Here is a 22,377-nt window from a genome sequence, read left to right as displayed (position 1 = left end):
CTAACCCTAAATCTATTTCTAATTTGTTTAACGGGTTAAAAATTGAAGAAAATAGCTTACCTCTTATATAGCTTATAATGAATCCCAAAATAAAGAAATGAAAAATAAAGATCTCATTTCTAAAATTGTATGAAGACTATAAAGTATAAAGACTTTTAGAAGATGTCACTTATCAAATGTCTTTCCCTCTACCATTATACATGAAATATAAAAGAGTTTCAAAAAATAAACCCAGAAGAAATCACTATAATTTTACTTTATAGTCTTTATACATTATAGTCTTCATACAATTTTACCTGCAATTTCTATGAATCAATCTCTTCATGCATGTTGACCAAATTCTCCATTACAGATTTAAACATCAGTAGCATTGCCATCGACTTCGTCGTCTCTATAATCACTACCCAAATCATCCAATATCCAGGTGGAAGAAAACCCAGAAAAATTCAAATTAATTAGGCCAACTGCAACCCGCCACATGATCAACATATAATCTATACCGAATCACATGAGTCAACCTTTTGGGCTCCCTAGGTCTTGTCCTCGGATCATACAAGCTAGGAGCAAGGGACATTCTACAGTTGCCACATTCTCCTGAAACTTGGAGTGAATGGTAAGCTTCGGTGACACACTTTGGTAGATAAACCAGAAGTCCAAGGTGAGTCGAACTTGTTAATGAACCGGGTAACAGATCTCAGCATCCATGTAGAGGGCATGACCCGATAGGTCCTAACCATACCATTTAGTCAAAGTACTCGTGGAACAAAGACAAATATATTTACAACTCATTCTAGTAAATAAAGAAATCAAAGGTACTTTCTAAACTAGTTGACTCAGCAAATCTTCAATTTTCATTTAATATTTTGTTTTGGTTGATCCATTTGAATAAATCAACAATTCTATATTTCAGCATGCTTCAGGGGTTTAGTCTATGAAAGATTTAAAATGATTAACTAATAGCTTTAACCAACAGAAGAAAATTTGCAAAAACACAAATATATTAATTCCAAGAACCATGCAACTAAGATACACCAAATGTAGTCTATCAATTGCCTTAAACATAACAAAATATTAAATCCCTGATCATATTATAATCAAATTATAATACTAACAACTTCTGAATTACCATCCCACCCCTCACGAAACTCAATTTCAACATTCCTTGTTCCTTTGCCAATTACTTGTAATTGATAGTTGATCTCCTTCTTCATCTTCAAATATTCCTCCAACTCATTAGGACAAAAGATTGTAACCCTCTCCATTGAGTCCGCATTCTCAAATAAATATCTTAAATTTTTCAAGTCTCCGTCCACCCAACATTTAATACTGGCAGTTTTGAGGAAACGTTTCAAATACAATGGTGCAACATGCATTACCCAGTCATTCACAGCAAAGTAAAATTCCTTCAAAAAAATCAATTATTATTTATTTAAGGTAAGAGAAAACCAATATAAAAAGACCACGTATTGGAAAATTCATACTTACCTGCCAAACATCAAGAAATTCTACATTAGGTGATTTTTGAAGAAAATATTTAAACATATAACTTCCATCTTCACACAAGAACTCTGCATTCATCTTCAAATGAGTCAAGTTGTGAAAAACAGGCAGACCAGCTTGAAGTTTTAGATCATTTCTATCAGCCAAAAACTTCAGAACAAATGAAAAGAAAAGAATTAATCTCAAGAATGAAAGGTCAGATTAAAGAATTGAACATAATAAACAACAAAAGGTTCAACAAATAGTTGTTCAAGAAATGGTGATTTACCTCAATAGTAACACCCGACAAAGCAAGAGATTTTACATTGCGAATTCCATTTATTAATTTGAAAGCTCGTTGAGTACCATTGTCTTTCTCCATGCCACAGTCTAACACATTAATACGCGCATTGACTAGTGAAGCTAAGTTACACAGAGAGACTTCCACAGTCAAATAACCCTTGACATCAAGTGACATAAGATTTTCAGCATAAATCATGACCACACAATCAAGGACAAGATTATAGTCCGAGTAATAGCTATCTTCCAAAAACTTAAATTCCCTTAGAGTGGGAATTGAAAGGGTGACTCTCTTAGAATGCTTCCATGCACAGTTCAATAAAACCAGCTCTTGTAAAACTGTACAACCAGCGAAAAATTGATTGGTGGATTCATCAACCGGAAATGCTAGTTCTCTAAGGTGTAAGGTCTTAAGGTTGGAAAAGTGTACGAAACTAGGAACATTGAAAATTGAATATATCCGTAATTTCAGTATTCTAAGTGATTCAGCAGTGAAAAGACCATTGGGCCACACAAAGGGTGTTTCAGAAGATATATCGAGATGGAGCTCTTGAACCTCACGACTTAATGCTAAAGATACCCAAGAATTAATACGAGATGAACTGATACCCATACACCTTGCCACCAAACTAAGTTTTCGTATACATGTGGGATCATGATCCTTAAGTACTCGTTCCATGGAATCCAAGAAGCTAGTCTCAATGTTTTCCTTCATCCCCGACATGTACCCAGCACTATACTGATCAAAATCAATGTTAGAAATAGAGGTCCAAAGGTATCTCCATCTCGTTGACAACACAGAAGTTATTAAAACATCTTTGATTGGCAGAAAGAATGTAAAGGAGGATATGGTCAGGTAATTTGCTGATTAGATCTTCTCCAATGAAAACTTTCTGGGTTTTGGAAATAGATGGTGGATTTAGAGCGCCCATCTGCACAATTTTCTCACCCTGAATTAAATAATTCATTAAGAAGATGGTACTAATTAGAGTTCTTCTACTACTAACAGTAACATATTATTTCACAATTTCATCACTATATAAAATACCCAAGTCTTTGATCTAAATTACAAAGAATTTAAATTCGATAACCCTCAATTTGTTATTGCTGAAGCATATCTAAAAGAGAAAACCAAATATCCACCAAACATAACTCAGATATTAACAAATGTGAATAAGAATGAAGCGTACCTTAGTGGAAGAAGAAGAAATGTCAAGCTATTCCCTTCGATTCCCCCAACAAAACTTAAATAGAAACCACGTCGCTTGTAGAAGCCTTGTAAAAGCAATTCAAAAGTTACAATCACCAACAGACTCCAAACTGTGGCAATTCACACCTTCACTTTTCAATAAATGACATTTTGTTCCTTTCATCATATGAATAATATTAGATGTGTAAATCGATGTGTCAATTAATTTTGATATAAAATATTAGATTAAGAAAACCTAAATTATAATTCTCTTCACATAAAAATAGTAAAGAAAAATAATTATTGATTGAGAATCAAATTAAGCCAACATAATATACACCACTAAAATGTTGCAAAAGTTTATTTAAATGTGTTCATTAAACATTTGCGGAATTAGTTGATTGTGTTTGTTAATGTTTGGAGGAATGGTCATTCAACATCAACACACTATCAAGCATAAAAGATAGCCTGTTTGGTAGATTTTTTGAAAACTGTAATTTTAAAAAACTATTTAAGTTGAGTTGAGTTGAATTAAATTGAATATGATAAGATTCTCAAAATGCGGTTGATATAATATCTTAAAATTATATTAGTGTTTGAAAATATTTTATAAAAATATTTAGATTATTTTAGCTCCCTCCATTTGTTAATTTAGCTAAACACCCCCACAATAAAAATTTAAAAATTAACAAAAACACCTCTATCCACCCAAACTAACGACAGCCGACATTCGTCAAAATGGGGCACAATCGATTGAATTTGGTCGGTCGTGCATCAATCTGGCCTTTTCCAACCAAATCCACCATGGATCTGGCTAGAAACGACCAAATCTACGGTCAAAATCTGGTAATTAACGATGGCAAAAATTTGGCCGTTGTTAACGATTGGATTTGGCCAAAATCTGACTAACAATGATCAGATCTCTAGTAAGAAACAGCTAAATCAACGCATGATCAGCAAGATCTAGTCGGTCATGTGTCGTTTTGGCGGCGGCGACGACGACTGGTGGTTGCTGGCAGTCGGCAGTGGTCTTGGGTGGATGAATTTTCAGATTGGGAGGAGTGAAAGGTAATTGTTTTTAGTTGAATAGAGTTGGAAAAATGATTTGAGTTGAATAGAATATGATAATAGAAAACAAATACCCCCTATTTTTATTTTCAATAGAAAAAATCTTATTTCATTCGGATTAATTTTCAAAATAATAATCTCAATAAGTAAACAAACACATATTATGTTTTTTAATCCAAATAGGATAACAAAAAAAAAAAAAAAAAAATGATTCAAAAGAGTGAAACAAACCGGGGCATAATGTAAAGCACATGAGAGATTTTTACAAGCTAAAAATCATTTTAGCCTACATCCATGAGACTAAGTCTAAATTAAGCAAATTCACTATAGCAAACACGTTCTAAGTCAATACATAGTCGAAATTAAGTACAACAATTGCAAACAACTCCCTGTTCCACAGAACTTTGTGCATTAAACATTTGAAGAATAGGCTAATTGTGTTCGTTAATGCTTGGAGGAATGGTTATTCAACATTAACACAATATCAAGCATAAAAGATTATAAAGTAAAGCACACCAAAGATTTTTACATGGTTAAGCTAAAAGCCATTTTAGCCTATATCCATAGGTTCAAGTCCAAATTAAGCAAATCCACTGCAACAAACACGTTCCAAGTCAATACAAAGTTGAAATTAAGTACAACAATTGTAAACAACTCACTGTTTTACAAGACTCTAATTCCACCTTTTGATTACTCTAACGTTCTGCTACAGATTGCCTAAGTCCAAGAATTCATTTGAACAGCTCGAGCTTCAATGGCCGAAATTTACTTTCAACACCACAACTTAAACTTCCTTCAAGCTTTCAACAAAAGAACCACGTTCTAACAAACACTCCACAACAAGATAAGTTCATCAAAATGTTGAGCAGTAAACAATATAAGGAACCTGACCAAATGAACAAACTCTGTAAGAAATTTCAAAGAACAAATAATGGAATATTCAGGTTCAATAAATGCAAGGAAGAAGATGATGAACATATATAATCCTTCGTTAACTAATCTCATCAATACACGTCCAGACAAACTCAACCAACCTTCATTGGACCACTAACATATTCTAACAACCTTGTTGGACCACTTTAGGACAAACAGACACTTGTAAAGTGACTTTTACCACAAGTTTCAAGGACAAAAATATATCAACAAGGCAAATAAAAATGTCACCTGTATTTTGAAATTTGATTCATAAAATGTTTACACAACTGATGAAAATGTGCACACATATTTGCAATATGTTCAGACAAAGGAGATGTATACACATAACTTTATAAGTTGACAAAAAACTTTACAATTATCTTATCATTGATTTATTTACTGACAAATCTATGATTCTTATTTACTAATTTTTTCCTCTCCAGAGTTACTAGCCAAATGATCCAATATCTCAGTTGTAGAAAACCCAAAAAAATTCAAACCAACTTGCCACGTGATAAGTCATAATTTGAGACCAAATCATATGGCTTAAGCTTTTGAGTTCCCTTGGAGTTACAAGTGGGTGCAAATGACATTCCATTCCACACACTGTGGCTAGCCACACATTCCAGGGGTTAACTATAAATTGTATTCTGACCTGAATAAAATGAGTAATTGCCGTTCTGGGTCTCTCTATATAGGGAGTTGCTTTGGTAATTGGTTAGGCGGAGAAGCCTTGGGAAGCAAGAGAGTTGTTTCACTTTAAAATCTCCTTGAAGTTAATTATGTCCATCAATTCATCAGTGCTGCATTTCAGATTTGAGATTTTGATTTTGAATGTAAGATCATTATTCATTAGTTTGAAAAACACAAATAAATCAATTCCAAGAGCCATTCAACTGAGATACATCAAATGCAGTCACCAATTGCATCAATTTGCATTAAATTATACCAAAAAAAACGTACGAAACTTAACTATAACGTCTGTTGTTCCCTGGCGAATTAACTGTAACTGATGCTTAATCTCCTTCTGCTTCTCTAAATCTACTGCTAAGTCCTTTGGAAAAAAGATTTTAACCTTCTCCAGCATGACCGCATTCTCAAATAAATATTTTAAAAACTTCAAGTCTTCATCCTCCACACCAGAACATGAGATGATGGCAGTTTTCAGGAAATGCTTCAAATACGGTAGTGCAATATACCAATACCCAACCTTTTATTGTTATTTAAAATGTCTGCATATAACATCTCCAAATAACTCTTTATATAACCTAAACTTTTTATTATAAACTCTATCCATAAAAATAAGAGTCCAACAGACTCTTTATTCTTTAAATATAAATTAAAAAGTGAGTTTGACTTTTCACAATTAAATAGTCAAATTTCACTCTCTATCATAATTTTAAATAATAAATTGCAAGTCTCTATGCATTTTATTTATAATTTATCTTTCATATTAAGTTTCTTTCTTATAAAAACATATTCTCTCTCTTAAAATTTTAAGAGTCTATTAAATTTGAATAAAAAATTTACTCTTAATATTTAAAAATCAATAAAGAAACTCTTTATTTATATGAAAGATGCTCTTTAAAATAAAAAAACACCATTAAAGATGCTCTAAGAACATATAATTTATGGTAAAAGGCAACTAATCTCATAAATTTTTGCACAATTTAGAACACTAAATTACAGTTATAGAAAGTACAGTAAAAATTTAATTGGGCATTGAATATAGTTACCTTTGGTACATCTAGAGATTCCAGATTAGGTGATTTATGAAGAAAATATGTCAACGCTAAACTTTTATCACAAATCCGTTCCACCTTCAAATGAGACAAGTTGTGAAAGCCAGATAGACGAGCTTCTAGATAATCTTCTTCTCTGAAAAACTTTGAACGCAGGAAAGAAAAGATAAAAAAAAAATCAATCTCACAATTACACGTCTCTTCAAAGAATTGAATATAATAAATTGCGAAAGGCCATCTACGAATAATTCATAAATAAATATAATTTACAATACCTCAAGAGTAGCAACATACAAAGTAAGAAATTTAACTCAGATAATTCTATCAATTATTTTTAAGGCTCGTGGCATGCAATCCTCTAGCATTTCGTAATAGTCTTGAACATAAATATGTGCATTGGCTTTTGAAGATATGTTACACAAAGATACGTCAACAGTCAAATAACTCGAGCAATCAAAATACTCAAGATTTTCTGCATAAATAAGGACCTCACAATCATGGAGAGTCTCTGTTCGATCTGTGTAAGGGTAATCATCTGGATAGCCATTTTCATAAATATATAATTGTCTTACATAGGGTATATAAATGGTGTCTCTCTCAGTATGCTTCCAGTAGCAGTCGATTAAACCCAACTCTTGTAGAACTGGACAACCAGAAAAGAGTTTCTGGCCTGTATGATCTTCTGGAAATTCAACCGCAAGGTGCAAGGTCTTAAGGTTGGGCAAGTGTATGAAACTTGGAACCACCAGCTTTGAATACGTGAGTAATTTCAGTATGTTGAGTGACTCAGCACTTAAAAGACTATTAGGGAACATGAAGAGTGTTTCAGCAGGTAGGGTAAGGTCAAGCTCTTGTAAAAGGTTTTGTCAGAGAGAAAAAATGTAGAAAGAAGAAAAAGAAGAATTCCTCAGATTCAATTAATTCGCTCAGTTCTGTACAATTACTTTTAGTAAAGTAAGTCAACTAATTCAACTAACCAACTCCACTAACTAACTCCACTAGTTCAGTTAACTCTGGTTACATTTAACTATAACAATATTTAACTAAAACAATATTAATGAAAGGCTGTAAGCTGAGCTAAAGCAGAGCTGATGTGTATTCTTCAATACCCCCCCCTCAAGGTGGTGAGTGATAAAGATTCAACACTCCCAACTTGAATAAGAGGTGATGATGGAGCTGACTGCCAAGGGCTTTAGTAAAGATATCTGCCCTTTGATCACCACTAGGAACATAGTGAGTTTGAATAAGACCAGCCTGCAGTTTCTCTCGGACAATATGGCAGTCTATATCAATATGCTTAGTGCGTTCATGAAATATGGGGTTTGAAGCAATGTGCAAGGCTGATTGGTTATCACAAAACAAGGAAACTGGAGACAAAGGAGGATAACCAAGTTCTGTCAACAATTGTACCAACCAAACAATTTCACAAACTGCAGAAGCCATGGCCCTATACTCAGCTTTAGAAGATGATCGAGAAACCGTCACTTGTTTTTTAGATTTCCAGGAGATAAGAGAGGACCCCAAAAAAACACAAAATCTAGTGATGGATCTTCTTGTAAGCAAACAAGAAGCCCAATCGGAATCATAGTAGGTAGAAAGCAGCAATGAACCAGTTGATGGAAAAAATAACCCCAAACCAGGAGCAGATTTAACATATTTCACAATCTTTAAAGCAACCTGCATATGTGAATCCTTAGGAGCATGCATAAACCGACTCAACAAGTGGACTGAATAGCTTAAATCAAGGCGAGTCATGCATAAGTACAGCAGTTTACCAATTAATTTCTGATAAGCAGAAACATCTTTGAGTAAGGGGTCTCCAGGAACATTGAACTGCTTATCATATTCCAAAGAGGTGAACTTAATGTGCTGATCAATGGGAATAACAGCAGGTTTGCTACTTGATAAACCAGTAGTAAAAATTAATTCTAAAGCATACTTGCGTTGGCAAATGGAAATCCCTTTATCAGACCTAGCCACCTCCAAACCAAGGAAATATCTAAGTAGTCCAAGATCCTTAAGCTTAAAATTCGACTGAAGTAACCTTTTTGTATCATGAATCAGATCTAAATTACTCCCAGTGATGACTATGTCATCAACATAAACTAGAATCACCACAATGTGAGTTTTATGTCATTTGATAAAGAGAGAATAATCTGATTTTGCTTAGGAAAATCCTCCCTAAAGCAAGGCTAAAGTGAGTTTAAAATTCCAGGCTCGAGAAGCCTGTTTAAGTCCATATAAGGACTTGTGAAGTCTGCAAACCAAATGCTGTCCAAAAGGTTTATGAAAACCTTGAGGCAAAGACATATAAATCTCCTCTGATAAATCACCTTGTAAGAATGCATTATCCACATGAAGGTGATATAAGGGCCAATCATAAAGTGAAGCTAAAGAAAGAATGGTCCTGACAGTTACCATTTTAACAACAGGGGAGAATGTTTCCTCATAATCAATTCTAGCCTGTTGTCTGTAACCTTTAGCCACTAACCTGGCTTTATACCTCTCCAAGGTGCCATCAGCATTAAACTTCAATTTGTATACCCATTTACATCCTATGGGACTTTTATCAGGGGGCAATGGAACCAATGACCAAGTATGATTGTTCTCTAGAGCTTTAATTTCCTTAGACATAGCTTCTACCCAGTTAGGATCTTTGGATGCTTGGGAAAAACTAACTGGTTCAGTAAAGGAAGAAATATTACTAAGGCAGGCTTGGTAAGTGGGTGAAAGGTGACTGTAATTTACAGATTTGGAAATTGGATATTTGACTAAGTGAGTTTGTGAGGAAGAGGGAAGTGTAGGACAGTGGTAGTCTGTAGTCCAGATTGGAGGTTTTGTAATTCTGGTGGATTTCCTTAAAGTTATGGAAGAGGGCTAAACTGAAGTATCAGCTGTAGAATCTATATTTGGGAGAGAAGAATCTGTTGTAGAAGGTATATGTGAGTGAGGAGACACAACTGGATCTAATGTATGACCTGGAAAACCATCTACATGTATGCAAGGTTGTGAAAGAGGTGTATTGGAACAATCGACTTCTAGAAAAGAATCAAATGGAAAAACTAAAAATTCTGTTTTGGACAAGCTGAAAGGAAAAATATGTTCATAAAAAGTCACATCTCGGGTGGTATGAACTGTATGGGTGTCTAAGTTGTACAGCAAATATCCCTTTTTATTTAAGGAGTATCCTACAAAAACGCATGGAATGGACCTAAGGGTAAATTTGTCTTTGGGAGTAAGGATTGTGGAATAAGCTAAGCAACCAAAGACTCTCAAATGTGTCAAGGAATGAGGTTTGCCAAATAATTTTTCAAAAGGAGAGAGACCTTTGAGGACAGGGGTTAGACACCTATTAATTAGATAGACTGCTGTTTGAATACAGTAGCCCCAAAGTGTGTGTGGTAATTTTGAGTGAAACTTTAAGGCTCTAGCAACCTGTAAAATGTGTGTGTTTTCTCTCCACAATACCATTTTGTTGTGGAGAGTAAATGCATGAACTTTGGTGCTGAATACCTAGGTTTGCTAACAAATCATGACAATTTCTATTAAAAAACTCTAGGCCATTATCAAAACGAATGCATTTAGGTGTTACATGAAACTGATTTTGAACCATGAGTAAGAAATTTTTAAGCAATTGAAAAACATCAGATTTAAATTGCATTAAGAAAATCTATGTCACTCTAGTACAATCATCCACAATTGTAAAGAAATATCTTGCATTTCCAAAAGCAGGTACTTTACAGGGACCCCATACATCTATATGCAAAAGATCAAAAACTGAATTTGAAATACTTTGGCTTAAGGGAAAAGGTGTTCTGGTTTGTTTTGCCAAGGGACAGATTGGACAATGTGTAGAATTGTCAATTGACAAATCATTAACCATTTGTTTTAGAATAGGATTTGGGACATGCCCCAATCTTTTATGCCAAACATTGAAATCAGAAACTACCCTAGAACTAGGAATTGAAATCTTGTTTATTACTGTGTTGCAAACATTCGATGTAGAAAGTATTTTGGCAATGGTTTTGATGTCAGAGTTGTGCAGTGATGATTGTATGAAGGCCACATGCAAATATAAACCTTGAAATTTTTTACCAATCCCCTTCAACCTGCCACTCTAGAGGTCCTGGATTAAGCAAAAATCAAGGTAAAAGGTAATTGCATAAAAGGTTTTGACAGAGAGAAAAAACGTAGAAAGAAGAATTCCTCATATTCAATTAATTCGCTCAGTTCTGTACAATTACTTTTAGTAAAGTAAGTCAACTAATTCAACTAACCAACTCCACTAACTAACTCCACTAGTTCAGTTAACTGTGGTTACATTTAACTGTAACAATATTTAACTAAAACAATATTTATGAAAGGCTGTAAGCTGAGCTGAAGTAGAGCTGATGTGTATTCTTCAATATCTTGAACCTTAAGACTTGTTGCAGTAGATATCCATGAATGAATACGTGATATACTGATATTTATCCACCTGGCCACAAGACGAAATTTTTGTATACATGCGGGATCATGATGGTTAAGTACTCTATCCACAGAATTCAAGAATCCAGCCTGGACCTTTTCCGGCTTCTCATCCAACTACCCAGGCCAAGTACCAAAGAAATAATCATCCTCGTCGAAATTAATGATATATATGGAGGTCGTACATCCATCTTTTTGACAATACTGAACTTCTAAGAACATATTTGGTAGGAAGGAAGGAAAGAATGTAATGAAGAATATTGTCTGGCAGTTTGCTGATAATGTCCTCGCCTACACAACCGTCCTTTACTGTTTTTTTTCTTCCGGGATTTTGATTTTGGCGCTGGAATGATGTTACTCATCCTCACTATTCTTCTCACCCTGAAAATAAGATGAGGGAAATTTAATTATGAAGAATAGTTAGTGCCGTATATATGAGCATTAGATAAACAAAACACAGAAGATATTAAATGTCTTAGTTAAATGTTTGAATATGAAATGTATCAGCAAATGTACCCACAATACAACTGCTCTGAAACGATTGTTAATTTTTAAACAAAACTCAGTACATGATACTCTTCAATGAACATAGAAAACTTGATAGTAGTAAAGAATACAAATCAAATACAACAAAAGAATTGCAGCTAAAACGATTGTTAATTCTCAAACAAAACTCGGTACATAATATCCTTCAATGAACATAGAAAACTTTATAGTCATAAAGAATAAAAATCAGATACCCACAAAGCATTGTAGCTAAAACTTAAGTGAAAGTAATGAAATCAATAAATTTCAAGGTCAAATCAGATGCACCTTAATCAAAGAACAATTGGGGTTCACACAAATCTTCAGTCTTCAGTTTCTAATTGACACAGTGAGAATACTAAGGGGCTTGTGGCGCCTCGTTTACTTAAGAATTTTGTATAAATTTTAAAAATAAATCTTAAAATTCATTAATTAAACGGGTTGCTTTTCATTTCCCAAGGAAGTGAGACTTTATAACTTCTCAATCTTGAATTAATTTACTCATCAGATGGTGGCGCATGCATCTATTAATTTATTTATTTACTAGTTCAAGGCTTATGAAATTGGTTATATCAAGTTGGGCTGGTTGTTTATGAAAGTGACTTTCTTTGATACCATGTTTGTTTGAACAATGTAACAATCTGGATAAAACCAAATGAAAGAGAAGGGTGCGGAACCTGCCCAGGTATGTACCAGAAATCAAAGCACCTGGTATCGCTATCAAATTGGAAGTTCCAGACCAAATACTAACCACATTAACCAAAAGTACCATCCATATTATATTTGGTATATAGATAAACAGTAATGTTACAAAAATATCACAGATAAAACAACTGATCCAGTGATTCTGAGACTACAGGGTGCTATTGCCAATGCCATTCATTAAACTAATCTCATCAGAACCTCTATCTTTTGTAATGAGATACATCAAATAAATGCTACATAAATATGAAACAAACACCCAGTTGGGGAGTTTAAGGGTGAAAATACATACACTCTGGAATAAATAAATGCATCAAACTTTATCAACCTAAGTAAATAACCTCAATAGCAAAGTCGTTTTGATTATAAGCAGACTTCAGAATATAGTTGCATGCCCGTAGAACATCTAGGTGCTTTCTTAATTGGTTGTTATTGGAGTTGAGTTATGTTTGCCTGTTTAACTCATCACAAATATGATTCCACGTTTTCTTGTCGACAACATCAAGAACCAGAGCAGAGAGTGCTTCATTTAAATAATAAACCATTAGAACTTCAACAATATATATAAATTATAATTGCTACTTTTAATGCAGTTTTGGAGACTCAATCCGTCTCCAAAACTTCATTAAAAGTAGCAATTATGAGTATGAAATTATGAATTAACAAAATTAAGAGCAAAAAAGAGAGACTTTACCTTTCCTTGTGGGGCTCGTTCGGTTACTAAATTTCCAATATCTTGAAGAACCCTCCTGCTCCTGACATCTCCTAATGCATTCTTTTGCTTCACTTCCCCCAAATGATTTCCAAGAAATTCAATTTCCAAAAATCTCTGTTACAAAACGGATGAACAACAATATCACCCAGAAAACTAATAAAAGAAATTCCAACCAAATGTTTGCAACATCCAAAGAAAAAACAGTATAAACAATCCTAAATTAACATTTCTCAGCAAACACAGTCACGAAAACCATAAACACAAAAGATGGTAAAGCTGGGACGGAATGTGGTTAAAGATTCAGTGAAAAAAATGGTACCTTTAAGTTGATGTTGAGGAAGAATTATTTTTGAAGCGATGTCCATGTCTGGTTCTTCTTGAAATGGGGCAAAGGCTCCTCCAATGCCTGTGAACAAAGAAGAAATGAAGTTTTGGAGACGGATTGAGTCTGGACTCTGGATCCTGATAATTTATCAAGCGTTTTAATTTGAGCGAATGCGAAGAGATTAAGCCTTTGGGATGCCCAAAAAGTGTAATTGCTAATTTATTAATATGTTTCATAAATACTAGAACATATTAACACCAATTATATTAAGCCATGTTAAGCGAATGTGAAGAGATTAAACCTTTGGGATGCTAAAAAAGTGCAATTGCTAATTTATTAATATGTTTCATAAATTCTAAAACGTATCAAAACCAATTATATTTAGCCATGTGTAACAAAGAATCTTATTCACCCAAATATTCCACATCATCACCAATAACATCCACCCAAATGTATAGAATCAACATCATCACCAATCAAATGCAGTGTTTATATTTAGTCAATTTAGAGCATTTGTATGTAAATGTGAATGTAGAGCTTCAATGTTTATGTGAAAATTAACCAAGTTTTAATTAGACCTTTCGAATGTCTCAATTACATTCTCATAAACATCTCTAACCGTTTATATTAAACAGCAACACAGAACACATTCAATGTAACAAAATAAAAACTTATGAAACTATTCATATTCACAAATCTTTCAAATTTACATAAATGTATTGTAAATGACATACAATATATAAGACTCATTAGATTCACATAAAATTATCTCTATATTAATGACAATATTTATAACAAACAATGATCAATACAATTATTAATATCTGTCATTAATAACAAACAATATCGAACACTAATTATACGAAGCCACATATACCATCAAATCCAACTCATTAATGTATGTCATATCATGACCAATATCATCTAGCCAAATATCAAGAATCCAAATTAACACCAATCAAATGCAGCCAAGTCTTGAACAATTTCTCTATGTGGCCAAATGAAGGAATTCTACCTCTTCAAAATGACAATCATATAGTTTATACCTTCAAATTTTATATATATTATATTACCTCTAAAATTGGGAGTTTATCAACAGTTAAGTGCTAATGCAGAAACATAAACGGAGAAATCAATAAGGATAGCCATTTTCAGGGCAAACGACATTTTCCCACCCAAGGTTTGGTGAAACAAAATTTTACCACCGATAAAGTTTCAAAACGACACTTTTTCACCTACCGTTATATTCTGTTAGAAAAATCTATTACTATTTGACTGTTTGATGAAAATACCCTTACGATTAAACTGAATAATTTTATTATTATTTTATGTCATATCAACAAGGTCAATTACCAATATACCCACTCTTTAAATATGAAATTATTGATATACTCTCAATTTATATATAAATGTAAATTACCAATTTACCCTCAACTATCTGGGTTTTAGAGTTTTCGAAGTAGATGGTGGATTTAGAGCGTCCACGTTCGCAAATCTGTCTAAATGAAAAAGACTCAAACTCTGTATTAAGAGAAAGGTTCTAAGTAGAGTTTTTCAACAACATTCAATAACTGGGTATAAATTAGCACATATTATTTAATATTTTCATCACTATATAATATACCCAAATGTCATTATGTAAATCAAAAACCCTAAATTTGTTGATGACTGAAGTTGTCTTGTAAGTTTAATGCACTAAGAGATTTCGTGCACAATCTTGTAAGTTTATTAATGCTAGAACATATCTTCTAGAGAAGAATTTATGAATGGTAAAAGATGGGGCAGATGACAAGGTACTTATGTGTCAATGCTAGAACATATCTTCTATACATACTAGGGTTCATCATTCTCCCATCAGATCATGGGGAAATTCATGTATCATATTTACCCTTTATGGAAAACATAAGAAAGGTGGACAGCAACAATCATTTATTCTCGGGTTCCATGGAGATGGTATGACCTTATAGGTCCTCACCATTCCATGTTGGCGACCTTCTCTCTTCATTTTGTACAAAAATGTGTTGTTGGCTTAAATGAAATGAAGAAGGATGAGGAATAGTGTTCCTATGGGTGTCTTTTATATGAAGTTATTAAACAGAGAAGACTTGGGAATGGTTTATTCAATGTACTTGTGGAAGGAAGGAAGGAAAGAATGTAATGAAGAATATTGTCTGGCAGTTTGCTGATAATGTCCTGGCTTTCACAACCGTCCTTTACTATTTTTTTCTTCCGGAATTTTGATTTTGGCGCTGGAATGATGTTACTCATCCTCACTATTCTTCTCTCCCAGAAAATAAGATGAGGGAAATTTAATTATGAAGAATAGTTAGTGCCGTATATATGAGCATTTGATAAACAAAATACAGAAGATATTAAATATCTTAGTTAAATGTTCTAATATGAAATGTATCAGCATAATGTACCCACAATTTAACTGGTCCGAAACTATTGTTAATACATGAAAAAAAGTCAGTACATAATATTCTTCAGTGAACATAGAGAAGAGAACTTCATAGTAGTAAAGAATAAAAATCAAATACCCACAAAGCATTGTAGCTAAAACTTAAGTGAAAGTAATGAAATCAATAAATTTCAAGGTCAAATCAGATGCACCTTAATCAAAGAACAATTGGGGTTCACACAAATCTTCAGTCTTCAGTTTCTACTTATCTAAGAAAATTAGAGTCAAGGCGTTGTTCAGTTATATATTAACACAGTGAGAATACGAAGGGGCTTGTGGCGCCTCGTTTACTTAAGAATTTTGTATAAATTTTAAAAATAAATATTAAGTTTCATTAAAAACAGGTTGCTTTTCATTTCCCAAGGAAAGTGAGACTTTATAACTTTTCAATCTTGAATTAATTGGTGGCGCATGGGTCTCTTAATTTATTTATTTATTTTAACTGGGAGTTTATCAACAGTTAAGTGATAGATGCAGAAACGAAAATCATCGGGGTGCGTTTTTGTAGATGCGGAAGGGCCGAATGAAGGCGTCCCATTAGTCCTACCACATTATCTTAAATATTCCCCATAAGTTTATGTGACACCATTAAAAGCATTTCAAATTATACCAAAAGCAGAATACATCACAGAAACAAATAAATCAACATTACAACCAAGCTTTATCTCCTTCAGATTCCCACTTCATAACATTATGCCTTTCATCATCAACATGATCTTCATCTCCAACATTTATCATCTCATCTCTTTATGCTTCAAAATATTGACCAAATTAACCATTATAGCTTCAAACATCACTGCCATTATCATCAACTTCCTCATCTCCATAATCACTACCCAAATGATCCAATAGCCCCGTGGCTGAAAACCCGGAATAATTCAAACCGGGTCGGCCATCTGTAACCCGCCACGTGATGGACTTATAATTTGAGACCAAATCACGTGAGTTAAACTTCTGAGTTCCCTTGGTCTTGTCTTTGGATTTACAAGCCGGGTGCATATGACATTCTACACACCGTGGCTTGCCACACTTTCCTGTAAACTTGGAGTGATTGGTGGGCTTTGATGGCACTTTGGTAAATAACCTGGAAGTCGGGGGCGAATCGAACTTGTTGACGAACCGGGTGTCTGGTGTNAACAGAAATAAACAAGTTAAACATAATGAAACTGAGATGAAAGATAAGAAATCTTCCCAAAAGATGAATCTTCTAGTCAAAATCTAAACCTTCTTCCTTAACAATCCGAAAAACTCAAGCTTTACTCTAAGAAAAGTGTAAAAACGGCTAAACCTAAAAAGCTCAAGATCCCCTTGGCAAAAGGTTAAGTTTTTCTTTTATACTTAGTCCAAAAACCCAGCCAAAAACACGCATGACACAAAACTGTGCGTTTACAAAATTGAATAAGTTGACTGTCGCCGCGGCGAAGAAGAATTCTTCGCCGCGGCGAAGAATGAAGAAATCCCACATCGTCTCTGGCTTACTTCGCCGCGGCGAAGACAATTTCTTCGGCGGGGCGAAGCTCCTTCAAAAGTTCTGAAATTTACAGAACTGCCATTCTGCTTGATTCTTCATTCGATTCTTCGATTTTTGGCTCTCTTCCTTGGAAACAAGCTTCATCGTACTTTGTCCTGTCTGGAACTCTCCTATCTTCCGAGATCCGCTAATTTCTGAGTCAAAACTATCCGGTTTTGTCTTTATTTGCTTTAAAAGTCCATTTTAACCTGAAACACGAAAAGTAAAGAATTAAGCACCAATTCAGGTAAAAATGCACTAGAAAGTACCTGAAATCCGACAAAAAGATCAAATAAAAACTGTATAATTTATGGATTATCAACTGCAGAAGCCATGGCCTTATACTCAGCTTCAGAAGATGATCGAGAAACCATCACTCGTTTTTTAGATTTCCAGGAGATAAGAGAGGACCCCAAAAAACACAAAATCCAGTTATGGATCTTCTGGTAAGCAAACAAGAAGCCCAATCGAAATTACAGTAGGTAGAAAGCTGCAATGAACCAGTTGATGGAAAAAAATAACCCCAAACCAGGAGCAGATTTAACATATTTCACAATTTTTAAAGCAGCCTGCATATGTGAATCCTTACGAGCATGCATAAACTGACTAAACAAGTGGACTGAATAGCTTAAATTAGGGCGAGTCATGCATAAGTACAGCAGTTTACCAATTAATTTCTGATAACCAGAAGCATCTTTGAGTAAGGGATCTCTAGGAACATTGAACTGCTTATCATATTCCAAAGAAGTGAACTTAATGTGCTGATCAATAGGAATAACAGCAGGTTTGCTACTTTATAAACCAGTAGCAGAAATTAATTCAAAAGCATACTTGCGTTGGCAAATGGAAATCCCTTTATCAGACCTAGCCACCTCCAAACCAAGGAAATATCTAAGTAGTCCAAGATCCTTAAGCTTAAAATTTGACTGAAGTAACCTTTTTGTATCATGAATCAGATTTGAATTACTTCCAGTGATGACTATGTCATCAACATAAACTAGAATCACCACAATGTGAGTTTTATGTCGTTTGATAAAGAGAGAATAATCTGATTTTGCTTGGGAAAATCCTCCCTGAAGCAAGGCTGAAGTGAGTTTAAAATTCCAGGGCTCGAGAAGCCTGTTTAAGTCCATATAAGGACTTGTGAAGTCTACAAACCAAATGTTGTCTAGAAGGTTTATGAAAACCTTGAGGCAAAGACATATAAATCTCCTCTGATAAATCACCTTGTAAGAATGCATTATCCACATCAAGGTGATATAAGGGCCAATCATAAAGTGAAGCTAAAGAAAGAATGGTCCTAACAATTACCATTTTAACAACAGGGGAGAATGTTTCCTCATAATCAATTCCATCCTGTTGTGTGTAACCTTTAGCCACCAACCTGGCTTTATACCTCTCCAAGGTGCCATCAGCATTAAACTTCAATTTGTATACCCTTTTACATCCTATGGGACTTTTACCAAGGGGCAATGGAACCAATGACCAAGTATGATTGTTCTCTAGAGCTTTAATTTCCTTTGACATAGCTTCTACCCAGTTAGGATCTTTGGATGCTTGGGAAAAACTAACTGGTTCAGTAAGGGAAGAAATTTTACTAAGGCAGGCTTGGTAAGTGGGTGAAAGGTGATTGTAATTTACAGAATTGGAAATTGGATATTTGACTAAGTGAGTTTGTGAGGAAGATAGAAGTATAGGACAATGGTTGTCTATAGTCTAGATTGGAGGTTTTGTAATTCTGGAGGATTTCCTTAACGGTATGGAAGAGGGTTGAACTGAAGTATCAGCTGTAGAATCTGTATTCGGGAGAGGAGAATCTGTTGTAGAAGGTATATGTGAGTGAGGAGACACAATTGGATCTGATGTATGACCTGGAAAACCATTTACATGTATGCAAGGTTGTGAAAGAGGTGTATTGGAACAATCGACTTCTAGAAAAGAATCAGATGGAAAAACTGAAAATTCTGTTTTGGACAAGCTTAAAGGAAAAATATGTTCATAAAAAGTCACATCTCGGGTGGTATGAACTATATGGGTGTCTAAGTTGTACAGCAAATATCCCTTTTTATTTAAGGAGTATCTTACAAAAACACATGGAATGGACCTAGGGGTAAATTTGTCTTTGGGAGTAAGGATTGTGGAATAAGCTAAGCAACCAAAGTCTCTCAAATGTGTCAAGGAAGGAGGTTTGCCAAATAATTTTTCAAGGAGAGAGACCTTTGAGGATAGGGGTTGGACACCTATTAATTAGATAGACTGCTGTTTGAATACAGTAGCCCCAAAGTGTGTGTGGTAATTTTGAGTGAAACTTTAAGGCTCTAGCAACCTGTAAAATGTGTCTATGTTTTCTCTCCACAATACCATTTTGTTGTGGAGAGTAAATGCATGAACTTTGATGCTGAATACCTAGGTTTGCTAACAAATCATGACAATTTCTATTAAAAAACTCTAAGCCATTATCAGAACAAATGCATTTAGGTGTTACATTAAACTGNATCATCACCACTTCCATTTTGTTTTCTATCAGCTTTCCCTGTGACAAGTTCACCCAGACTATCAATACTTGCTACTTAAAAGGCTAAAAGTAAAACAACTTCAGATAGTGTACAACTGCTAGACCAGAACAAAAGAAGTTTAAGTAAATAACTTTGAGATGTTCATGCCAAGAACAGGGAGCTTACAAAGTGACTTGAGTTGTCATTTCTCGATGTTTTGGCATTACCAAATGCTTCTAAGATTGAATTAGTCTTCAATATTTCATATTCTATCCCACTGCCACCACCAAGAGCAGCTAAATATTGCATCGCTATTTTTGCTGTCTCAGTTTTTCCTGCTCCACTTTCACCGCTGGACAAGCAGGTGAATATTAGAATCAATACATGAATATAGGTATACATTTTGAAACAGCAACAGAATTTTAAAATTTGACAGATATAGGGGAGCATCTCATGCCTATAAGTCAGATTCTGCAAAGGATACGAAAGGGATAACTTGAACAAAACTACCATGTTCCATTCCATATCACAGTATGGGGAAAACTAGAGTAAAGTAGGGCATCTAGCCAGCCACCAAAATGAAAAAGCACAAAGGGAGGAAATAGGTTATAAACTTTCATTTTACTTGATGAGAAATGACTTGGAATGAAATGCGCTCAAACCAGCTCAGATGCAATACAAACATGAGTAAAGCAATATATCCATAATCCAAAAGCAAATACAATGAACTGCAATATTCAGGTTGACTCATCTAGGCATACAATACAAACAGAATGATAAATGGAAAATATAACAAAAGGTTGAAAAGACAAAATCAAGTTAGTTATTAGTTACAGTCTACAAACCTTATGATGATCGATTGATTTACTTTCATCAGGGAAAAGAAAACAAGACAGAATTAGTATACCAGAGAGAGAGAACAATTGCTAATACAGGACCGCTCAATCCAATACTATTCAACACAAAATGCACCTCGTGTCATTTCTCGGATGGCTGTATCTGTAATAGCATACACATGCGGGCTCTCAATAGATTTGTTCTTATATGCCCCCATATAGTCATTTCCATATAAAGGAACTTACTTGAAGGGATTGCTAGCAACCAACACAGGTCCTGCTTGGGTCTATATTGCACACAATTATACCCAGTAAAAGAATTAAAAAAAGCTTGCAACATACTACCAGAATTAAAATTAAATATAACATCAATATGAAAACACTTACATAAATTGTATCTTGCTTGTATCTATACTGGAGATTGTACAATACTGCCGGTTCATTCAAATAGCTAAGTTGCATGAGATCATCGACACCATCAAGGATATCGGGATTTGCCGAAATCAAACTTTCAGATTTCACCTTTTGAACCTACAATATATGAATTAAAAAGAAGGGTCAACTATCAATTGATACAACATTTTCAATGTTACTGAAATCTCACTTACTTTTCCCTCAGGCAGTGAAACAATTGATTCTTTCCCTGAAGTTGACACTATCTTCACAAGCTCCCAGTTTCCATTTGGAAGTTGAAGCCAAGATTGAAGTTTCTGAAACAATTAACTTCAACAAGTAGGTAAAAAAAATCAATGAATTGTAAGTTAAGGATGTCTATTTGAGGTGACTGCCGTGATTTGAAATCCATCACTGTTATGTCAAGCCAGTGATCGGAAACTATATACACATTTGATGTGAAAAAGTGTGGCTTTCCTTGGCACACAAAGCCAAGACTGGTCGCCCACCCACAGCAAACCCAACAAACAGCACCCAAAGCAACATGGCACTGCCTCCCTAAGCAAACACTAGCACAAGCCAAAACAAGCACCTGCAGAATAAACCAAGTCACCCCCCAGCCCACCCAAAAGCCAAACTAAAAGTTTTTGACAGAGAAGAAAAACGTAGAAAAGGAGAAAAAGAAGAATTCCTCAGATTCAATTAATTCGCACAATTTTGTACAATTACTTTAGTAAAGTAAGTCAACTAATTCAACTATTAGCTCCACTGACTAACTCCATTAGTTCAGTTAACTGTAGTTACTTTAGCTATAACAATATTTAACTAAAACAATATTATGAGGCTGTAGGCTAGACTGCAGTAAGCTGATGTGTATTCTCAATTACACCACCCCATCCCCCCCAAAAGGTGGTGAGTGATAAAGATTCACACTCCCACTTGGATAAGAGGTGATGATGGAGCTAACTGCCAGGGCTTTAGAAAGATATCTGCCCTTTGTCCACACTAGGAACCATAGTGAGTTTGATAAGACCAACCTGCAGTTTCTCTTGGACAATATGGCAGTCTATATCAATATGTTTAGTGCGTTCATGAATATGGTTTTGAAGCATGTGCAGGCTGACTGGTTATCACAAAACAAGAAACTGGAGACAAAGGATAACCAAGTTTTGTCAACAATTGTACCAACCAAACAATTTCACAAACTGCTGATAATCCGTAATTATACAGTTTTTATTTGTTTTTGTCGGATTTC

General features: G+C 34.5%; 2 protein-coding genes and 1 long non-coding RNA gene across 6 annotated transcripts; all 3 read right to left on the bottom strand.

Annotated features, from left to right (window-relative positions):
• Window positions 1–1,010: 1,010 nt before the first annotated feature.
• LOC116130122 lies at window positions 1,011–1,695 on the bottom strand. Its single transcript, XM_031415909.1, has 2 exons — window positions 1,486–1,695; window positions 1,011–1,403 (listed from the first exon to the last, which is right to left on the bottom strand). Exons 1-2 carry the CDS (start codon window positions 1,576–1,578, stop codon window positions 1,095–1,097), a joined length of 402 nt encoding a protein of 133 aa, XP_031271769.1. The 5' UTR covers window positions 1,579–1,695; the 3' UTR covers window positions 1,011–1,094.
• Window position 1,696: 1 nt separating this feature from the next.
• On the bottom strand, window positions 1,697–2,568 carry LOC116129188 (F-box/LRR-repeat protein At4g14096-like). Its single transcript, XM_031414965.1, has one exon. It carries the CDS (start codon window positions 2,501–2,503, stop codon window positions 1,697–1,699), a length of 807 nt encoding a protein of 268 aa, XP_031270825.1. The 5' UTR covers window positions 2,504–2,568.
• A 17,326-nt stretch (window positions 2,569–19,894) lies between these two features.
• On the bottom strand, window positions 19,895–22,183 carry LOC116131124. 4 transcript variants are annotated; one of them, XR_004128231.1, is made up of 5 exons: window positions 22,160–22,183; window positions 21,338–21,439; window positions 21,117–21,260; window positions 20,080–20,245; window positions 19,895–19,931 (listed from the first exon to the last, which is right to left on the bottom strand). It is a non-coding gene; the product is annotated as an uncharacterized LOC116131124 (long non-coding RNA). The 4 variants fall into 4 exon arrangements; XR_004128230.1 differs by lacking the exon at window positions 22,160–22,183 and adding an exon at window positions 21,715–21,771; XR_004128218.1 differs by lacking the exon at window positions 22,160–22,183 and adding an exon at window positions 20,739–21,016 and having other exon boundaries at window positions 21,338–21,509.
• Between the last annotated feature and the right edge of the window lie 194 nt (window positions 22,184–22,377).

The sequence above is a fragment of the Pistacia vera genome, unplaced genomic scaffold (genome assembly GCF_008641045.1).
Source record: "Pistacia vera cultivar Batoury unplaced genomic scaffold, PisVer_v2 Contig100, whole genome shotgun sequence".
Taxonomy (NCBI): domain Eukaryota; kingdom Viridiplantae; phylum Streptophyta; class Magnoliopsida; order Sapindales; family Anacardiaceae; genus Pistacia; species Pistacia vera.
The sequence above is the reverse complement of the archived record's forward strand: the minus strand, read 5'-3'. Positions and strand labels throughout refer to the sequence as shown.

Bases quoted from the DNA above. Each gene is read 5' to 3' on its own strand.
- LOC116130122 (XM_031415909.1), bottom strand. From the start codon at position 1,578: ATGAATGCAGAGTTCTTGTGTGAAGATGGAAGTTATATGTTTAAATAT. The intron at 1,404-1,485 runs GTAAGTATGAAT...ATTTTTTTGAAG, and splicing joins AATTTCTTGATGTTTGGCAG to GAATTTTACTTTGCTGTGAA.
- LOC116129188 (XM_031414965.1), bottom strand. From the start codon at position 2,503: ATGTCGGGGATGAAGGAAAACATTGAGACTAGCTTCTTGGATTCCATG.